The following is a 19178-nucleotide window of genomic DNA, read 5'->3' as shown; positions in this document are numbered from 1 at the left end:
ATGAAACAAGAGTGGGGTCTTTCACCGGCCTCAGAGTTTCTATTTCTCGAGGGCGAAGGTAACCCAGACACAAGTGTGAAGGATGAAGACAGCAAAGGGGGGTGATCTTTTCAAGAAACATCCAACTGGCCCGTTACCTTTTTTGCCTCCGTTATGGGGAAGGGGGGTGAGAGAAAAAGATGTCAATGACCATTGTTTGCTCGTTGGGGATGTTGCTCCGCCCCCCGAGTCTGTCGTAAACCTGGCGCTGGACTAAAATAAACCCGAGATTCTGCAGCTCGGGGGCTCGCCGCGCCGCGGACCGCTCTCCACTGGCGCTGCCGCCGGGCCGGCCGAGGTGGCGGCGACGAGCTGCCGCCGCGTCCCGCCCGCCCGCCCGCGCTCGCCCCGGGCCCCCCTACCTGGCCGCTCGCCGAGCCATGTCGTTGAGCCCCAAGCACACGACGCCCTTCTCCGTGTCCGACATCCTGAGCCCCATCGAGGAGACCTACAAGAAGTTCGGCGGCCTCATGGACGGCGCGCCGCCCGGCCTGGGGGCGCCCCTGGGGGCCGCCGCCTACCGCGCGCCGCCGCCCGGCCCCTCCTCGCAGGCGGCGGCCGTGGCGGGCATGCAGCCGCCCCACGCCATGGCCGGACACAACGCGGCGGCGGCGGCGGCGGCGGCGGCAGCGGCGGCGGCGGCGGCCGCCACCTACCACATGCCGCCCGGCGTCTCGCAGTTCCCGCACGGCGCCATGGGCAGCTACTGTAACGGCGGCCTGGGCAACATGGGTGAGCTGCCCACAGCCTACACGGACGGCATGCGGGGCGGCGCGGCGGCCGCGGCCACCGGCTGGTACGGCGCCAACACGGACCCGCGCTACTCGTCAAGTGAGCGGGGCCAGGAGCGCGGGACCGAGGGCGAGCGGGCGGCGCGGGCTTTTCCCGCCACGGCTGGGGCGCGAGGGTGCTGGCGTTCGGGTCCGCGGCGCGCGGGGGTGGGAGTGGGGGTGTCCTGGGACGCGGCCTAGGGTTCGTGAGGGGTTCTGGGTCACGGCTGGAGACGCACGGGGCGGCCTGGGACGCGCGGCGGTTCTTGGGAGCCCCCCCGGGGGCGCGCGGGGGGTGGCCGGGCCCCTGGGCGCACGGGGGCGGGGAGCGGGGCGCGGGCCGCGGCGCTCCTGGGGGCCTGCGAGGCAGTCGAGGGGCCCCGTGCCGTCACGGAAAGCGAGGGGGGCGTCGGCGGGAGCGGTCCTCGCGGGCCCGGGGCTCACCGGCCGTCCTTCTCCGGCCCCCCTCCCCAGTCTCCAGGTTCATGGGGCCGTCGGCGGGCGTGAACGTGGCCGGCATGGGGTCGTTGACCGGCATCGCGGACGCCGCCAAGTCGTTAGCGCCCCTGCACGCGGCCGCGCCGCGGAGGAAGCGCCGGGTGCTCTTCTCGCAAGCGCAGGTCTACGAGCTGGAGCGGCGCTTCAAGCAGCAGAAGTACCTGTCGGCGCCCGAGCGCGAGCACCTGGCCAGCATGATCCACCTGACGCCCACGCAGGTCAAGATCTGGTTCCAGAACCATCGCTACAAGATGAAGCGACAGGCCAAGGACAAGGCGGCGCAGCAGCTGCAACAGGAGGGCGGCCTGGGACCCCCGCCGCCGCCGCCGCCGCCGCCCTCGCCTCGCCGAGTCGCCGTACCGGTGCTAGTGAAGGACGGCAAGCCGTGCCAGAACGGCGGCGCGGGCACCCCGACGCCCGGCCAGGGAAGCCAGCAGCCGCAGGCCTCGACGCCCGCGCAGGAGCTGGAGGAGCTGTCGCCCAGTCCGCCCGCGCTGCACGGTCCCGGCGGCGGTTTAGCGGCCCTGGACGCTGCCACCGGGGACTATGGTGGAGGAGTGCTTGGCGCCAACCTGCTCTATGGCAGGACGTGGTGATGGGCCCCCCGGGGTCCGCCTGCGATTCGCAGGATCTGCCAAGAAACTGCAAGAATGGATGGGGAAAATGTACAGAAGCTGAGCTTTTAGTGCATGAAGATAAGAACGAATGAGTCTTGGAGAGGGTCAGGCTTCTTTGAACCTCTTTGCTGGGGGTGGGAGAAGGCTATGGCCCCGGACTGAATAATGTGACACCGCACTTTGAGGTGGTGATTTCCCTTTTCAGAAATTCCTAAGTTATGCGAAGAACTGACGGGATCCACATTCACCACGTTCCTAACCAAAGCTCTCAGAGTTTTAAAAGTTGGAAACTTTGTTGGTGTTTGTATCTCTATAAATCAACCAGCTTTCACGATGAATCCTTGAAGTGGAATTTATTTTGGGAGATTAATTTGCAAAGCCCCTCCCCTAAGTGCAATTTCGTTAATGCTTGATTGAAAGTAAATTGATTTGTAGCCCAAAGTGGATCATATACACAGCAACGTGATTGCCGAGGAATTATTGCCATTTGGGTAAAACAGAGCAATGGAATAAAAAGAATCGAAATCCTAATTACATGGATTGTTACTGTTTTTACATTTAAATACTGATTTTAAAATATCTTGTTCATTATTAGGCAACCAAGTAATTGTGTATTATCCTAGAAGAGCGCAATCCCCACCCCCAAGATGAAGCTCATCATAAAGAAGGCTTGTAAAACATTTTTATGTAGAATCTGGTCTTTCCAAATTAGCTGAAAAACATACCATTTCCTTCTACAAACATGGTATTTATTCTTGTTAAAGTATTTTTGCCTGAATTTGAACTCCTCTACAAAGAACTAAAAGTACTAAAACAAGCAAGTAAAATTGCCAGTATTACTGTCAATCTATTTTAAAACATGTTAAGGTGATTTATTGAATTGTAATCAAGATATACAGAAAATTAAGATAATTATACTTTTCCATCATATTTAGAACTTAGGAGTTGCACCAATTTTTATTGTATAAATGTACTTACTCTTTAATATGCCAATTTATATTTCCAATATTTCAAATGGATATTTAAATATAACTTAAAAAAACCTTAAGTACTTTTTTCTAAGAGTTAAGAGGTCATTTCTTTTTCTTAAATGTTGTAGGGATTTTTTTCTTTTTCCTTTTGGCAGAGTGTGGCAATTATTTCTCATTATTAAAATAGTCATTTTGGAGGGGGAAAAGCCGACTGAATAGTGTGAACTAACAGAATCAATGGAAGGTAAAAGAAATAAAATGGGCAAAACATACTTTCAAATCATCAAAACAGATGGTCACGAGAGACCCCCAACCCTTTGCTGCATTTGAGGTTTTAGAAGAACAAATTTGGGACTGAAACAATTGATTTCCTTTCATGGTTTGAACATTTTTCTAGAAAGTTCCAAGTAACTGTATAGGAAGGCACATAGAACTCATACTTGAACTCCAAAATGTACTTTATAAAGTAAATCCTCTTTAAAAAATAAATTAAATAAATAAACTCTAGTTCCTCTCACTTCAAGGAAAGGGAGGGGCTGTGGAGCAAAGAGATTGTCTTTTGTCAAACCACCAGTGTGCTTTTTTGGAGGATGGAATTTAATTTTAAAGCATTTTAATAGACAAATTAGTAAAACAACAAAAATAATGGTCTGATAAACATACCGAAAAATCTCCTAACTTGAGTTTTTGCATCATTAGTACACTGACTTCAGAAATCAGTGTTAATCTCACTGGTAAAGTTAATTACTGATGTGATGTGATTCAAAGTGCTTTGTTTTCATCAATTTGACTCTGTTACCTCTAGAAAATGTTTTAAAAATCCACACAATTTATGATTCTTTTTTATTTTTTCGGATCAACACTTATGAAAACAATAGCTTTATGGTCCACGAGCATCCAGTGATACCCTTAAGGAAAATAAACTTATAACAGTTTTTTTCCTAGATAACTTATTTCCAGGACAAAGAATCCTTTAAATTAAATGAACTTTACTGAAAATAATGTCACCGGGGGCAAACAATCTTTTTTCCATTCACCATTTTCTTAAAGTATATTTACTGTAACCATATCTTTTTCCGTTCAGCATTCTCTTTAGTAAAAAAAAAAAAAAAAAAAAAAAAAAAAAAAAAAAAAAAAAAAAAACAAGCTTGAGGTAATTGCTGCAGAGGGCTTAACATTCTACACCCGGAGACTTACTGAGCACATCCTGACATTAGGAAAAGGTTTGATTCCTGAAACATTAAAAGAAATGTTTTTACTATAGAATTCCACTTTCTGATTAATGCAAAGCAAGAGCCTTTTTCTTCTTTTGCAGTTGGTGCTTCACAGATCTTTTATGAAAATACAAACGGCTAGACTAGGTGAAACTCATTAACTGAAGAGGAGGATAAGTGTCTCCACAACCAAGAGGGAGGACTGGAGCAGGGGCTGGGAGGAACAAAGCCCTTTCTAAGTTGAGCTGAGGCCATAGCAAAACCGGGTTTCAGAAATGCTAACTCTGCAGATGTGACATTTTGCAATACATTTTGGGGTCTAACATCTTTTCTAGCAGAGGCCTGGAAAGCAAAATGCAGAAGGAAAGTTGCAGGAGTAACAGCAGGGATGCTAGGTACTTCCGTGTGGTCTTCATTAGGATGTAAATTGAAGTATGAGAGTGTGTGCAGCTTTGAAGGACACAAGAAGGATGTTTCGTATATGCAAGGGGAGAGTGTAACTCAGTTGTTCTATTTGAGGCTTTGCTTAGAACCACAATCTAAAGGTCAGAACAAGTAGTTAATCAACACAGATGTGTTCTGCTAGTAGCTGTTTACTTTCAATTTAAAGCAAATCAGAGACTCAATCCTGTTCACTAAATGCACACACCTTCCACAGGCTTGCTTTGTTAACTACACCGAACAGTAATGGTTCTAAAAATGAATTTATGGGCCATAATTATATAAAGATGTATAGATTTGATTTTTAGGTGTCCATTTGTGCAAATAAGAAAATAAAGCATTAAGTGGTAGCAATATAAATTTCAGTTCAGATACAATGAAAGCACAGATAATACTACCCTGCCATTTATTACCACAGTATTATGGTGGACCCCTGTATGTAATTATTTGAATTTAGGTTTTTTGAAACAATGTTATTTGCTAACCACAAGCACAATCTCAAGTGAGACAGAGAGCTCAGATACATTCATAAGACATGAGTCACCTTCTTACTGTTAGTGAGAATTGGTGAGTATCTAGGGGAAATTTCAGAGATGCCAGACTGGGGAACCACATCCATGTCACCTAGAGCTCTTCTCTCCAGTGAGTATGGAGATTTGTGATCTCCAGGTTACTTTTTCTAAGTTTAATGGTGATCAAAGTTTCTGACAGAGGGTTTTTGGTTGTTTAGTTTTGCTTTAGAATGTTTATCTGAAATGGAATGAAATGCTGTTTTTTTGTTTTGTTTTTTTAAATCTCTGTAACCTCAGTAATTGTTTAGGTAACTTCTAATAAAAAAAAAAAATTAACCAGTAATACTGTATAAGCTTAAAGTGCACAATTTTGCAGTAGTGAATAGCTTTAGTGCCATTTCAAACATACAAAGTAAAGCATGTTGTCTTTTTACCCCAATTCCGTAGATAGAATATAGAAAAAGAGCCACAAAGAACATCTGTTGGAATTAATACTGAGGAAGCATATTTCAAGAATGGGACGCTTGTTACTTTGTTCATTCTTTGACCTTTTTCCTGGTTAGAAATAGACTGGGTCAGTCACCAGGAATACAGTTGATGGCACCTTCATTTTCTGACCTGTTCACAGTGTGTATGAAGTCTTGAGAATAAAGACAGAGTTGTAAAGCCACTACGTGGCTTCTGATTGGGGACAAATTGACTCTAGAGGATGTCTAGATTTTAGATTTCTAGGCACAACTAATTCTTATAGCCAAAACTTCGAATTTTAAACAGAAACCTGGGGCGGGGTGTGGGGCTGTGTCTCTGATTTTCCTACAGGTTCATCGTGTGCTCTTGCCTGGAGAATTGAAAGGATGAAACTGCAGGTCGAGACTGCAGTGCTTGGTGCTGCATCCAAGGAGTGGAGAGAGGATGCTGCAGTGCCCCCAATATGGAAGGTCTGAGATTGCCCACACCCACCCTACTCCACACTGCCAGTCTGCCTGCTCCTGGGCAGGCTTTGGGCTCCTTGAGACTGTGGGGGGTCAGAAACCTAGGGCCAATGACTTCAGCTTCCAGACTCCACAGGGAGGCTAATCGGGCTTATGAGGGGCAGCTAACTCTCCTTGGCCCTGCTAGCCCACTGCTCCCAGGCACTGCCACCAGCTCAGCCTCAACTGTGAAGTCCTTGTGTGTCCTAACCCTTCACCCTAGTCAAACCCCTGAGCATCTGAACTCTATGCAGAGGTGGAAGGATCCCTACGCCCACAAAGCCCTGCTTTGATGCCCCAGGTCTTTGCAAGAAAATTAACCTACCGGTCATTATACCGTTTGCCTCTGAAAAGCTAAATGGCAATCTAATACCCATTCACAGATGGCTTTGTACTTTCACATCACCCCCTTGGCACTCTAGGGCTAAGGTAGTTGCTTGCTCCTTACTAGGTTCTCTTAGCAGATGTTTCCAGGCACTGACAACACAATTTATTGAGAGACTCTGAAAAAAGGTGCCCTAAAGGTAACATAATGGAATACAAGTAACAAAACTAGCCTGTTGCTTTTAACACTAAGATTTGCAGTGGGACATTTACAGCTGTAAATATCCCACTTGAAAGCTTTAAACAACACTTTCACTGAAATAACGATATTTTTCTATTCTAACATGGTTACAAGTCAGTCAGAGACTGGAGAGGTGGGAGAGAAGGATCCAAGGGTTCAGGAACTGGAAGATTTCTCAGGACACACCCATTTCACAAGAGGGAACCTAGTCGGATAACTTCATTAGGCCTTCTGCTTAGACTTCTTCAGGACCCATCAGCCAAAATCAGAATTTAAAAACTAAACCAAAACCAAGGAATCAGGGAGATAAAAGCATTAGTGTGGGTTTGGGGAATCCATCAAACTATATACAATAAGACATATGGTCTCTTTGGAATATACAGTACTTTATTTAGAGGGCTAGCCAGCTTTAATATTTGGAAAATGAGAGTAGTAGTAGGATTCATTACTATCATGTGGAGTGATGGCAACATACAACTTGACTGCCTAATGGAGACTTTGTTTCAACAACAAAAGGATCCTGCTGCTTTCACAGCATCAGCAGTGAACTCAACAATTAAAATGCCCGTCTATTCAAAGATGAGGTGGATTTTTCCCACATAAGCAAATATTAACAAGTGTGCTTTAGCTGTGTATTACAGCACAAATGTCCTAAGTCAGAAGGTCAAAGAGAAATCTTACCAGACAAGCTTAGGCTAGGATGGAAAATGGAGACAAGGCATCAGTCTTGACAGGAAGGTGTCCTAAGTTTGTTTTTGTAATTAAATGAAAACGCTGTGTGTGAACTCGAAACACACATTTAGAGAATTAGTGTGCTAAACTGAAAGGAAGGAAGAGCCCAAATTGAATTCTACTATGAAATATCATTTAAAATATGCTGAGTATAGATTCTTTAGCTAAAAATTAAAATTTTGAAATTGAATTTTTAGATGGTCCCTAAACTTAAGCAATTTAGAAGTCCTTAAAACCAGAAAACAGGTATGAAATTTGTAAAAATGTAAATATTCACAAAGATTATTAACATGCTAATATAATAAATGCTTCTGTTGAAGTGCCGACCATATCCTGTTCAAATCTACTGCCACTGACTCACTTTTGACATCTAATTGTAGCAACTGTTTTCTGTAAAAGTTGACTTACAAAAACAGGCATCCTAAGTCAAGACTTTCAGCTGAAATAAAGAACACAAGACACCAGAGATTTTGAAGTTTATTTTTATTTTTATTTTTTTTTTTACTAAAGTCCACAAATTTCTGTAAGACAAGTACTTTAATGAAATGTTTCCAAAGAAATGGTGAGCAACAGAGGCTCTAGTCTGCTGAATGTGCAGTACAAATGTCCATACCTAATTATTCATGTGTGTCAAAATCAGCATAAAGCTGGTTTGAATTTTAACCATAATGAAAACCCAGGACTCCTAATTTCATCAAATGTGTTTACAAGCAATAATAAAATTCAGACCCACTGTATTATGCAACATACATCTCTGGAAAGCAACATAAAACAGTGAGATCAGATCAGTAAAAATATACACACAGTTAAAAGAAATACACAAAGTACTGTAGTTTTATTAAAAACTACTACTTGAGAAAGAAATCTCCTTTCCACAAATAGCATAAAAGTATATAATGATGAAAGGACTTGGGAAAGCTTTACAAAAGCCTAATTCCAACTGTATCTTCCCGAGGGTGGTGGCAAAGGGTATTTCCTTCCTTCTCTGGGATATCCCTGAAAGTAAACAAAAGAAAGAGTTTATCTTCTGGATTAATATGTCTAATAAAGAAATTAACTCTACATCTTTGTGTAAAAGCACGTCATGAAGAAGTGGACTGTTTAAGGTACATCACATGGCAAGTCTTCTTAAGTATGTGCTCTAAGCCTACAGCTCTACAAAGCTTGTTACAAAGAACCACACAAAGACTGAATTACTGAGCATCAACCCAACAAACATTAATAACCACATCTAAGAAATTCCCTAAAATACAAACGAACAATGAAATGTTTCTTACAAATATGTACAGTAGGTTTTCTTTTACATTTTTATTAGTTTTTTAAAAATTTCAAACAATGTATCTTGATCATATTCATCCCTTTCCCCTACTCTTCTCAAACCACTCAACTTTGTGTCTTTATTTTTTTTTAAACCCATCAAGTATAATTTGTGATGCCCATATATTCTTGGCTATGTGGCCTTCGCTGCAGAGTGGTCAATCCATCTTTACGTGGCTTATTATATTACTTTTACTGTCTCTTTAAAGACTTTCTATTTTTTGAAACTATTTCTTTATATAACTGTCTATCCTCCTTTTCCTCTCTCTTCCAAGCCTACATACATTTTTACATACATGTAAACAATTTAGAGGTTTATTCCATCTGAATCTGTCTTTTGTGTATCTATAATCCTTTTCTTTTTTTGATGTCTATTATTCTTTAATTATAAAGAAGTAAATAAGTAAGACATGTCATTAATATCTTTCCAATGTTAAGAGATAAAAAGGATAAAAAGTACATTTGTTTCAGCAAAACTGCATGTATTTAGTTATATAAACTTACTAATTTGAATTCTATTGATCTATACATACTTGTTTTAGTCTACACCTGTACAAGTTAAGGGAAGCCCAATAAATACTAATGTCTGTGGGATTTAGACCATGTAAATATCAATGCCAAACTTTGCTCAATGCCCTTAAAAAACTTAAAAGATCTCCACAACAAAATTCACTATGCTTATTTTTAAATTATCTTCCTTTACCTGTCAGCTAATATCTCAAAAATTATGAGTTTTTCACTTTCTCACCTCAGAGGAAATCTCTTTTCTACAATCTATATTCTTTTTTTTTTTTTTTTTGATTATTGCAAACTGCAGCATGGCTAAGACTGAAGTGGCAGCCCTGGCTCTGACTCCGCCCACTTCAGCTTCCCAACATGGTGGAGGTACTCAGGAGAGTCCGGCTTACCCAGCCAACTCTGGGGTCCAATGCTGCCATCAGCTAGCATGCAGCTGGCCCATAAACCCGCTTTGCCTGTTTAAGTAAATGCTAAATCTGTCATGCATCCTGCTGTGCAGCTTGGAGACAGCTCTGTGTACTGATGTGGGAATTTCCCATGCTGTGCTCAAGCCTGAATACTGCGGGTATCTCTGTACCATGGCCCAAATGAGAGACACAAGTAGGAAGCTGTTTTTGGCTCTGTTATTGTGTGTTTAGATACCTTTTTATTTATTTTTTTGTTTTGTTTTTTGTTTTTTTGTTTTGTTTTGTTTTGTTTTCGAGACAGGGTTTCTCTGTGTAGCTTTGCACCTTTCCTGGAACTCGCTTTGGAGACCAGGCTGGCCTCGAACTCACAGAGATCTGCCTGCCTCTGCCCCTTGAGTGCTGGGATTAAAGGCGTGTGCCACCACTGCCTGGCTAGATACCTTTTTAAAACTCTTTTAGGCCTTATGGAAATTCGAGGGCCCCAAGTTGGTATGCCAATGTAGTAGTAAGTTTCTCCGGCCTGCCCAAAGTCCTTCAGCTGCTTATAAAATAATCACCCAGAGGCTTAATATTATTTACAAACTATATGGCCTATGGCAGGCTTCTTGCTAGCTAGCTCGTTCATCTTTTTTTTTTTTTTTTTTTTTTTTTTTTCGAGACATTTTCTGTGTAGCTTTGCGCTTTCTGAGCTCATTGTAGCCAGGTGGCTCGAACTCACAGAGATCCGCCTGGCTCTGCCTCCCGAGTGCTGGGATTAAAGGCGTGCGCCACCAACGCCCGGCTTAGCTCGTTCATCTTAAATTAACCAGTCTGTTGGCATCTTGCTGCTCCTTGGGCGGTGGCTAGGCATTTCTCCCTACTCTCTTCTCTTCTCTCTGCATCTCTGCCTGAATTTCCTGCCTGCCTCTAAGCTGCCTTGTCATAGGCCAAAACAGCTTTATTTATTAGCCAATGGGAGCAACACATATTCACAGCATACAGAAAGACATCCCACAGCATTCAAACAAACAAATAGCAGCAGCAACAACAAAAGCCACCACAACCTTCCCTCTCTCCCAATGGCTATCAGCTGCCAATAGTTGCTAAACTAAGGGTGGGACTTTGTGTCCACCTTCCCTCTCCACGCTGGGATTTTGTCTGGTTTGAGCCTGCACAGGTATTATTCATGCTATACAGACAGTGCTTTAAAATTTTCCCACCATTCTGAGCCCTTGGCAAGAAAGTCATCTTATTTAACCAAAAGAAGAGACTTACTGAGGCCTAATGACCAATTATTTAGGAATATATTTTTTTTGTTCAATGAAAAACCAAAACATTAAGTAATAAAGTTATTACATAATTATGCTTGCAAAAACATTTCTATACATAAATAATTCATACGGTTGGGGATATATCTCAGTGGTAAGAGCATTTGCCGAATGAGTGTGATACTGGGTTTGATTCTAAAAGAAAGACAACATTTCTATTTAGGACCACAGGCTTCCACTTTGTCACTTAAGCAGTTTACACTATACAGTATGATAGATCCTTGAGGCTGCAATGTGGGCTAAGGACTTGTTTAGACATATCAATGTCACTAAAAATAAAATGAAGGCATGGGCATGATTCTCTGTAATAATATATTGTAATTTTAATGGTCGCCATTTAACAAAAACTAAGTGGAAATAAGACTGAAAAGAATGAGTGTATTTTCTAAAAAGAGTCTTCTAACTTGTTTATATATCTTCTCAGTGAAGAATTCTACCTCTTCTAACAGCAGAGTTCCTTGAAAAGGAAAATTTCCTTGGCCTCTTGCAGAGGCAAGAAGATGAACTGGACTTCAGTATCTCCAGCTCTGCCTCCAAACTATGAGGTTACAGGCTTTCAGTTCCTGACTTGCAAAATGAACTGATTGGACATCTCATTCTCCAAGGTTTTCTTAGTTCTAAATGTCTTCATTTAAAAAAAAATGCTCTTATTTTAATTGCCCAGTGCCATCTAAACCCCAGTAGCACAGAGCAGCAATTTCCTGATGTGAATTTTCAGAGGTGTTGGGTGGAAAATTTAAAGGAAAATTCTATGAAATGATTTTAATGATTTATAACAAAATTTTCTCAAAAGACATTAACTATAGACAATTAAGGCAACTACTTTCTTGTAAGGTTGAAACAGACAAGTTTTCCTTAGATGTCAGAGATCTTAGGTGGTGGTGGTGGGGGGCACAAAGTAAGAACAACTTAGAAAATCAATATGCAAAGCACTACAAAAGGCCTGGAGGCAACGCCAGGTAAACAATTTAGAACCCTGTCACATCACTGAGAGTACCAAACGCCAGGAATACTACACACTCTGAATTTCATCATTCTAATCCTGCTCTCCACCAAGGAGTAGATTCAAGTGCATATAAATTCTGTCCAGGGTGTCAAATTGCTAGGAGAATTTATGTTAAGTAGACTCCAGCCTTAAATGTTGCTAGGATTGGATGGAATTAAAAAAACAAAACTTGTTGGCCGGGCGGTGGTGGCGCATGCCTTTAATCCCAGCACTCGGGAGGCAGAGCCAGGTGGATCTCTGTGAGTTCGAGGCCAGCCTGGGCTACAAAGCAAGCTCCAGGAAAGGCGCAAAGCTACACAGAGAAACCCTGTCTCGAAAAAACAAACAAACAAACAAAAACCCAAAACTTGTTATCATCTCAACTTATCTATGAATTATAGTGCTCATTAGAATCACATGGCACTTTCCATTTAGTAAAAAAATGTATGGAAAAATCTTCAAAGAAAAATTTGCTTCCACAAAGAAGGACTCAATGAATCAGGTAAGAATTCTGGGATGAATAAAGACAACTGGTGAAGAAGCAGGGTATGTATTTTGTTGTTGTTGTTGTTGCTGTTCTTCCTTTCAGCTTCCAGTCAGTTTTCATTTGTTAATGATGGATCTAGTTTATATTAGAAAATGATATTCTCCAGGGTTTAAAAAAAAAAAAGTGTTTTGGTGACTGTGACTCATGCCTATTGACTGCTATGATAAAGGGTGCTTCTGGCCTGGGATTCTTGAGGATTGTCCATGTATAAACTATTTAGGTGAGGTACTTCCCTGAGATTCATTTTTAACAATGACAAAAGTTGAGCTAAGTTACTCTATTAATATTTTCTCCAGAACTACTGGTAGGAAAATACTAAGTCCTAAGAAGCAAGCTTAACAGTGAGTAATATTCTGCTTTTTCTCTGCAACCCACATTGTATTTATTACCTGTCTCCCTCCTCGGTCATCACGTCTGGGTGGATATCCTCCAGGTCCAGCCAGCATCTGGTACTGGTTTGGCTGAAAAGCTGCATTTTGGGTTTGGAGCATACGGTTCCACGGCAGTAGAGGTTCAGCTCCAACATTTCTGTAGGAAGACATATTTATATCAGAAGTGAAGCCTGCTTTACAACACAAACCTAAAATAGTCAGGTTGTCTCCTCCAAATTTTACGACAATCCAATTTGCCTAGATTTGTTTATATAGGATATGCAATATGGTGGCCTTTATGTCTCTTATAACCAGTGCATTTCATAAAGCACAACTTATTAAAAGGGAAGTTTGGATGTAATGGGATGGCTAAGATGGTCCAAGTGCCTGCCTTACAAGTCTGATGATCTAAGTTCAATTCCGAGGACCCAAGTTGGAACCTTTACATGTGCACTGTGACATACATACCCTGCCACATTAGTGTGCACACACACAATAATAAATAATTTTTTAAAATGAGGATGCTTAAAGTTAATTAACTTTTACGAAATATTTTGTACAGTTTTAAATGTGAAGATTCTTTTTATCATTTGAAGCTCTAGATCCACAATCAGCAAGGTGGCTACATTTATGATGTTGTCCAAAAGAGTAAACATGTACAAGTAAGAGAAAGCGGCTTTATTTTCAAAAATGTCCAGACTCGTTCTTAGATTCTATTCTTTCTAGTTAATTGCAGGTTGCAAGTGAATTCTTACTGCTGAGTATTTTGAATCCAGGGTAGGGGACTTGGCTGTTTTTTCCCATCCATTATTCTGCTCAATATGTCAGAAGGTCTGATCGTGAAGAAATCTTTTCAAGTTCTATTGATGCAGCTTTCAATTGACCATGGTGACCTAGCAACATGAGCACTAATTGGCATGGGCTGACTGGCATTTGGTGTACAGTTTACATGGGAACGCAGATTCAACAGCTATTATAACCCAGTTTGTTGTCCCAGATTACTAGTTGAAAGACATGTTTTAATTGTCTTCAAGTGCCTATTTTAACTTTAGATATACAACAACAGGTACAAGGCATTAAATCATAACTTAATTAAAACCTGTCACATAAACAATGTAGCAAAGATATTTCTAAAGGCAATAATCACCATTTAAAATGGAACTTTCTCAGGATTCACTTTCAACTTTTATTTTATAGTCAGGAGAAAAACTAAACAGAAGCAAAATGTTCCTGTGTACCTTAAGGTTAGAAACATTGGGGCCACAAATGATGCTAGGAAGAATTCAGTGAAATTTTACATTCTGACTGGGCAGCATTCACTATAACAATATCAGCATCTGAATTTCACTTCTTCGTAGGAGAGAAAATCTTAGGGATAAAAGCCTGATGTTGGGCTCATTGGGTGATGGACTCATTCTTACAGCTGGCTATTCATCTGACTATCCCCTCTATTCTTTCTTCACTTACAACAAGCCTTCTTAAAAACAACAAAAATGCAAAGTGATTATTCTTGTGACCAGAGCTCTACTACAACAGGCTGCATGGGATTCAAAGTCAGAGTGAGGTGCTGGTTATTATCAGTACAAACAAATTCTGGCAAGAGCTGCCTATCTGAACAGCTTTATGAACACACAAGATTGGTCTTTTCTGGCCTCTGCAGAAATGAGTGATCTGATAATGGGTGATCAAGGACCATGAATGTTGGGATGTATGTGCAAAGCCCACAAGTCAAAACTGCAATACAGTCATACACTGTATTGTGATTAATTTTTTTAATCTTATAAAATAAGCTGGAAAGCAAAGCCATAGTGTAAAACATACAATTTTCCTTTTTGTTCAAAATAATCACTAATATTTTTGCTAAAAGATAATTTCTATGATAAAAATAATTAATAAAATTTAAACAGAAAGAACAATTTAGCAGTGGTATCTATTAACACTCCTGTTTGAGGGCAGAGACACATGTATTGACCACAAAACAATCATTTTTATGTTAATTATATTAATTTCCAAATATAAGCAAACTGAAAATTATTTGGCAAAAGTTTGTAAAATGTGAGAGGGAAACCCTAAAGTTGGCCCACCATAACTTTTAGTAGTTAGGATAGGTATAGTGGCATACACCTTTATTCCCAACACTCTGGGGGCAGAGGCAGGCGAATCGCTATGAATTTGAGGCCAACCAGGTCTACTTAGCAAGTTCCAGGATAGCCAACGCCACACAGTGGGACCCTGTCTCAAAAAAGCAAATTAAATAAATACAAAAATAATACTTAGTGGCTATAGCCAGGCAGTGGTAGCACATGCCTTTGATCCCAGCACTTGGGAGGCAGAGATAGTCAGATCTCTGTAAGTTCAAGGCCAGCCTGGTCTACAGAATGAGTTTCAGGACAGCCAGGGATACACAACACAGTGAAATCCTGTCTCAAAAAGAACAAAACCTAGTTAGTGGTTATAAACTGAGGTAATTCATAAGCCAAGGCACTTCTTAGTAGATACCACAGTGGCAACAATATTCTTAAGTTTCCAAATTACTGCTCTGGAGAGTAGTTGGTAACTGAAGTTCACCAATTTAGGTAGTTTAAGTTTGTACTATGGTTAATCACAGTTTTTAAAGGTTTTCCCATCATTGAGCTGAACATCCACAAGTAAAAAAACTAAAGTAAATGGTTGCCTTGTATAGGCTGAAAAGAAACTAAAATGATGGCTAATTCTGCTTAGTATTGGCACCATTAACATGAAGTTACTTTGTTTTGGGGAAGGGAAAGATGGTTCGGTTGTTTTTGAGACAGGGTCTAAGTAGCCCTGGTAGGCCTTGAACTCAAATCCTTCTGCCTCACCCTCCTCAGTGCAAAGATTACAGATGTAAGCCACCATGACTTACTGATGTTTCTTTCTTAAAGATATGATGACATTTATTGATTCTTGTGTATTGACATTTGCATGTGTGCATGATGGGAGGTCAGAAGACAACTTGCAGGAATTAGTGTTCTCCTTCCACCATGTGAGTACTGAGAATACAAATCAGGTTGTCAGGCTTGGTGGCTGGGGCCTTTACCCACTGAGCCCTCTCACTGGTCCTCTCACTGTATTTTTAGGTCAAAGGAATATATGGATTTAAAGTACTATCCCAAAGGAAAAAATAATTAAAGACAGCATACCGTAGTTTAGGAAACAAGAAACATTCAAAAGGGTTTTTTTTTTTTTCCTAAAGGATCCTCAACAACACTAAAAGATAGTGCACTGGAAATGCTCTGAACTATGGATTACAAAAACTTGGCTCTCATAAGACTACCACCATTTACTATCCATAATTTCTTAGTAAAATAAAACTGGTTCCTCCTCTCTGTCTTGTAAGGTCTGAATAGCTGGAATGACAAGTGCCTTGGAAATGAATAACGGATTGTACCCACTTATTAGCTACAGCTTAGGAGAGCAGAATTCAAACTTACTTTTTATTTATGAATAAAATGGTTTAGTTCACTAGAACTTGGTAGGCTGAGGCACAAAGAGTGCAAGTTGCAGACCAATGTGGCTATATAAGACCCTACCTCCAAAAGTAAAGAGTTCCATTTCCTAAATAACCACGAGTTAAGGATTCTATAAACGCTTACCTTTAACTTTTTCTTTCAGGGATGATTTTAAAGTACCTAAAACAATCCAAAATCCATACAGAACTCATTCCTAGCTTCCTGGGTCACAGAGTCATCAGGGTACTAACAGTACTTGGTAAGGTAGAGTAAGAACAAGAAAATGGTCAACAGGGCAAGGAAGGGGACACAGACGGTAGTCTTAGAAAAACCTCACATGTGTACAAAGAGAAAGGAAAGCCGCTGAAAGTGCAGAAGGAGCCTCAGAAGTGCAAGCCGAGCCTTCACTTCCTTTGACGTGCTTTGGCTCAGAGTAAACAGTCCACTGAGTTCTGTTCTACGAAAAAGTTTCTTGGTAAAGAACAGCATGGAAGAGTGACCTTGGATAAGCTACTGAACTATGTGTTTCACTTTTAGTAAAAATGAAAATTAATTGCATCTACTTTAGAAGGTTGCTGGGGGAAACATACAGTCACATTTATGAAAAGATGTTAACAAAGTGCTGATAATTCTTAAGCTGAAGATAATCATTAGAGATTGTTATTAACATAGCAAAGAAGTCAGTAACAATAGAAAGAAACCAAGTACAATAATTTAGAAGAATGTATCCCTTTATTTCTATTTTAAAATGGTGTTAATTTGGTTGTGTTGCATACTTGTAATCTCTACTCTCAGACTTGGGAGATTAACACAGGAGAATTGGAAGTTCAAGGCTAGCCTGGGCTACTTTGATGATAAATAGTACATGCTGTATGCTTTGAGCATGTGCACAGGAAACATCAACATGTACTTACCAGTTGTATTAAATTTAAAATATGACTTGCATGAGGTAGCTGACACCATCAGTAAACAGCTGAATTACACAAATCTTTATAGTAATCTTGAACAGAACAAGAGAAAGAATTCTGGAGGAGCTAAAGAACTATCGAGTGTTTGTGCAAGAAGAGCACTATTTCTAGCTCCATTTGTTAATGCACTACATTCATTATAGATGTGAATAGACCAAAATGGCTAACTCAGCAAAGAAAAAACAGATAGTAACTGGAAAAGTGAAAAAGGAAGCTTTACTGTGATGGGACTCCATCTGTTTTTGCATTTACTAATGCTAGCAAAATACAACCCAGCCTGGATTTTAAAGCACCATTAAAAATATTATCCTACAGATGTTAATATAATTATTCATAACATGCCCAGCTGACTTCTCATGGATAGTCCATCTGACTTAGGAACACCGAACTTATGAATGAAGGAACACATGTCAAACATCCCTTGTTATTAAACCATGTCACATTCTTCCAAGTCCATGGTACTTATTAGACTGCAGATCCCATAATCCTCTTCTGAGTCCCTTCTGCATTTAATTCAGTTGAGTCTTAAGTAGTTAAAGAAACTGTTTTCAGTGGCAACTAATAACTACTGACCTACAGTGACACTGCCCTACAATAGGCCTGTCAGCCCTGAAAAAGTTGTACCAAAGAAGCTGATTAGGACTTGAAGAGGTCTGTAGTAAGAATCAATAGCTGGTCTGTACTAATGCTGTGCTGCTGGCAGACATGATAAAAGTAGAAGACCATTAGTTATGCCTCATTAAACTGCACAACCCTGCTAAAAAGAAATTTGTTTAGCCTGACAAAAACCTAATACAATTTTAAACTCTGTGTTACATTTTTAGAGTACCCCAAAGCTTCAATAAAATAAAGCCCAAGAGAATCAAGAAACATAGGAAACTATATAAACACAAGCATTTTAATTTAAAGTAGTAACTTCATATTTCCTAAAAAATGGGTGCAGGGAAAATGATCTGGAGTGAGGGAAAGTGTTATTTCAAACTAGGTAGGCTCTGGTTTGTAAGTAGCCAACACACTGCAGATGTCGATACAGGAAGCATTTAAAGCATGCTTGCTTTAGCATTACCTGTCAAATCTCTGCTGCTGGAAAAGAGGAGGAGGACCTCGCCAGGAATCTTGGGGCCTCATATCTGGAAAATAAATGGGAGGAGTTCACAGAAGGCTTATTAAAGTATTCTCTATCATCTGCCCACATAGTTTATAATTCAAAGTCTGAAAAGGAAATGAGATAGTATGTAAACCAAGTAAGCAAGCTAGAATCAGAATTAACCATGAATGCAAAAATAACCAACAGAATCAGCAAAGACTTTTGTTGATTATGGTTTTGTTGCTAACAAGGTGGTTTTGGTAACCTTGGCCATCCTGGCACTTCTCTCTCACTTGTTACAGTGTGTGACTATGTAACACATACACACACTTTTTACATGTATACTTTAAATGTTATACAATGACTGTACACTGAACTAGTAGTAACTCTAGTAAACTGTGATACTTTCCTCAGGAGTGTGCCAGCTACAACACTGTCAAATGGAAAGCATACAATCTTCCCAACACAAACCACCAAGAGAAGCTAATGAAAGAACCACCCATTTTCCCACATTTCCTGGTCATCAACCCCCATCTCATTACTGCAAATCTGAACTGGCAACTTTATTTACTTAGAAGAAACCATATGGCTGCTGCTCTTCTACATAAACTGAGCATTACAAGCAAGGAAAGACCCATCAACTCCTAGTCAGGCATGGCATTCACATTCAAAGCACTCAGAGGGGCAGTATCAACTACCCACTACTCCTGGCTTCAGCCTTGCTGTTACCATCTGCCTTTAACAGGGTCTGCTGTAATCTAATTAGAACAGCTGGATGCAGACATTGTGTAATGAGTTCATTGTGTGAGGACAGTACCCACCTCCAGACCCCCAAGAACAAGGGCAGCACAGCTTACCATACGTATTCAG

General features: G+C 41.0%; 2 protein-coding genes across 3 annotated transcripts in view; one reads left to right on the top strand and one right to left on the bottom strand.

Annotated features, from left to right (window-relative positions):
• Positions 1 to 405: 405 nt before the first annotated feature.
• Positions 406 to 2766, top strand: Nkx2-4 (NK2 homeobox 4). Its single transcript, XM_028881824.2, has 2 exons — positions 406 to 870; positions 1284 to 2766. Exons 1-2 carry the CDS (start codon positions 420 to 422, stop codon positions 1901 to 1903), a joined length of 1071 nt encoding a protein of 356 aa, XP_028737657.1. The 5' UTR covers positions 406 to 419; the 3' UTR covers positions 1904 to 2766.
• Positions 2767 to 8136: 5370 nt separating this feature from the next.
• The window catches only part of Xrn2 (5'-3' exoribonuclease 2), a 78446-nt gene continuing 67404 nt past the window's right edge, over positions 8137 to 19178 (bottom strand). For both annotated transcript variants that reach the window (XM_028881845.2, XM_028881846.2), the window contains 3 exons: positions 18288 to 18351; positions 12802 to 12940; positions 8137 to 8326 (listed from right to left, as the gene is read on the bottom strand). In XM_028881845.2, the coding sequence (XP_028737678.1) occupies positions 8261 to 8326; positions 12802 to 12940; positions 18288 to 18351 (269 nt within the window). In that variant the 3' untranslated portion in view covers positions 8137 to 8260. The remainder of the gene's footprint in view (positions 8327 to 12801; positions 12941 to 18287; positions 18352 to 19178) is intronic.

The sequence above is a fragment of the Peromyscus leucopus genome, chromosome 4 (assembly GCF_004664715.2).
Source record: "Peromyscus leucopus breed LL Stock chromosome 4, UCI_PerLeu_2.1, whole genome shotgun sequence".
NCBI lineage: Eukaryota > Metazoa > Chordata > Mammalia > Rodentia > Cricetidae > Peromyscus > Peromyscus leucopus.
This window is presented reverse-complemented; position numbering and strand designations above follow the sequence as displayed.

Excerpts from the sequence above, each read along its gene's own strand:
- Nkx2-4 (XM_028881824.2), top strand. The coding sequence starts at position 420 with ATGTCGTTGAGCCCCAAGCACACGACGCCCTTCTCCGTGTCCGACATC. Across the intron at positions 871-1,283 it reads GGACCCGCGCTACTCGTCAA|TCTCCAGGTTCATGGGGCCG; the intron begins GTGAGCGGGGCC and ends CCCCCTCCCCAG.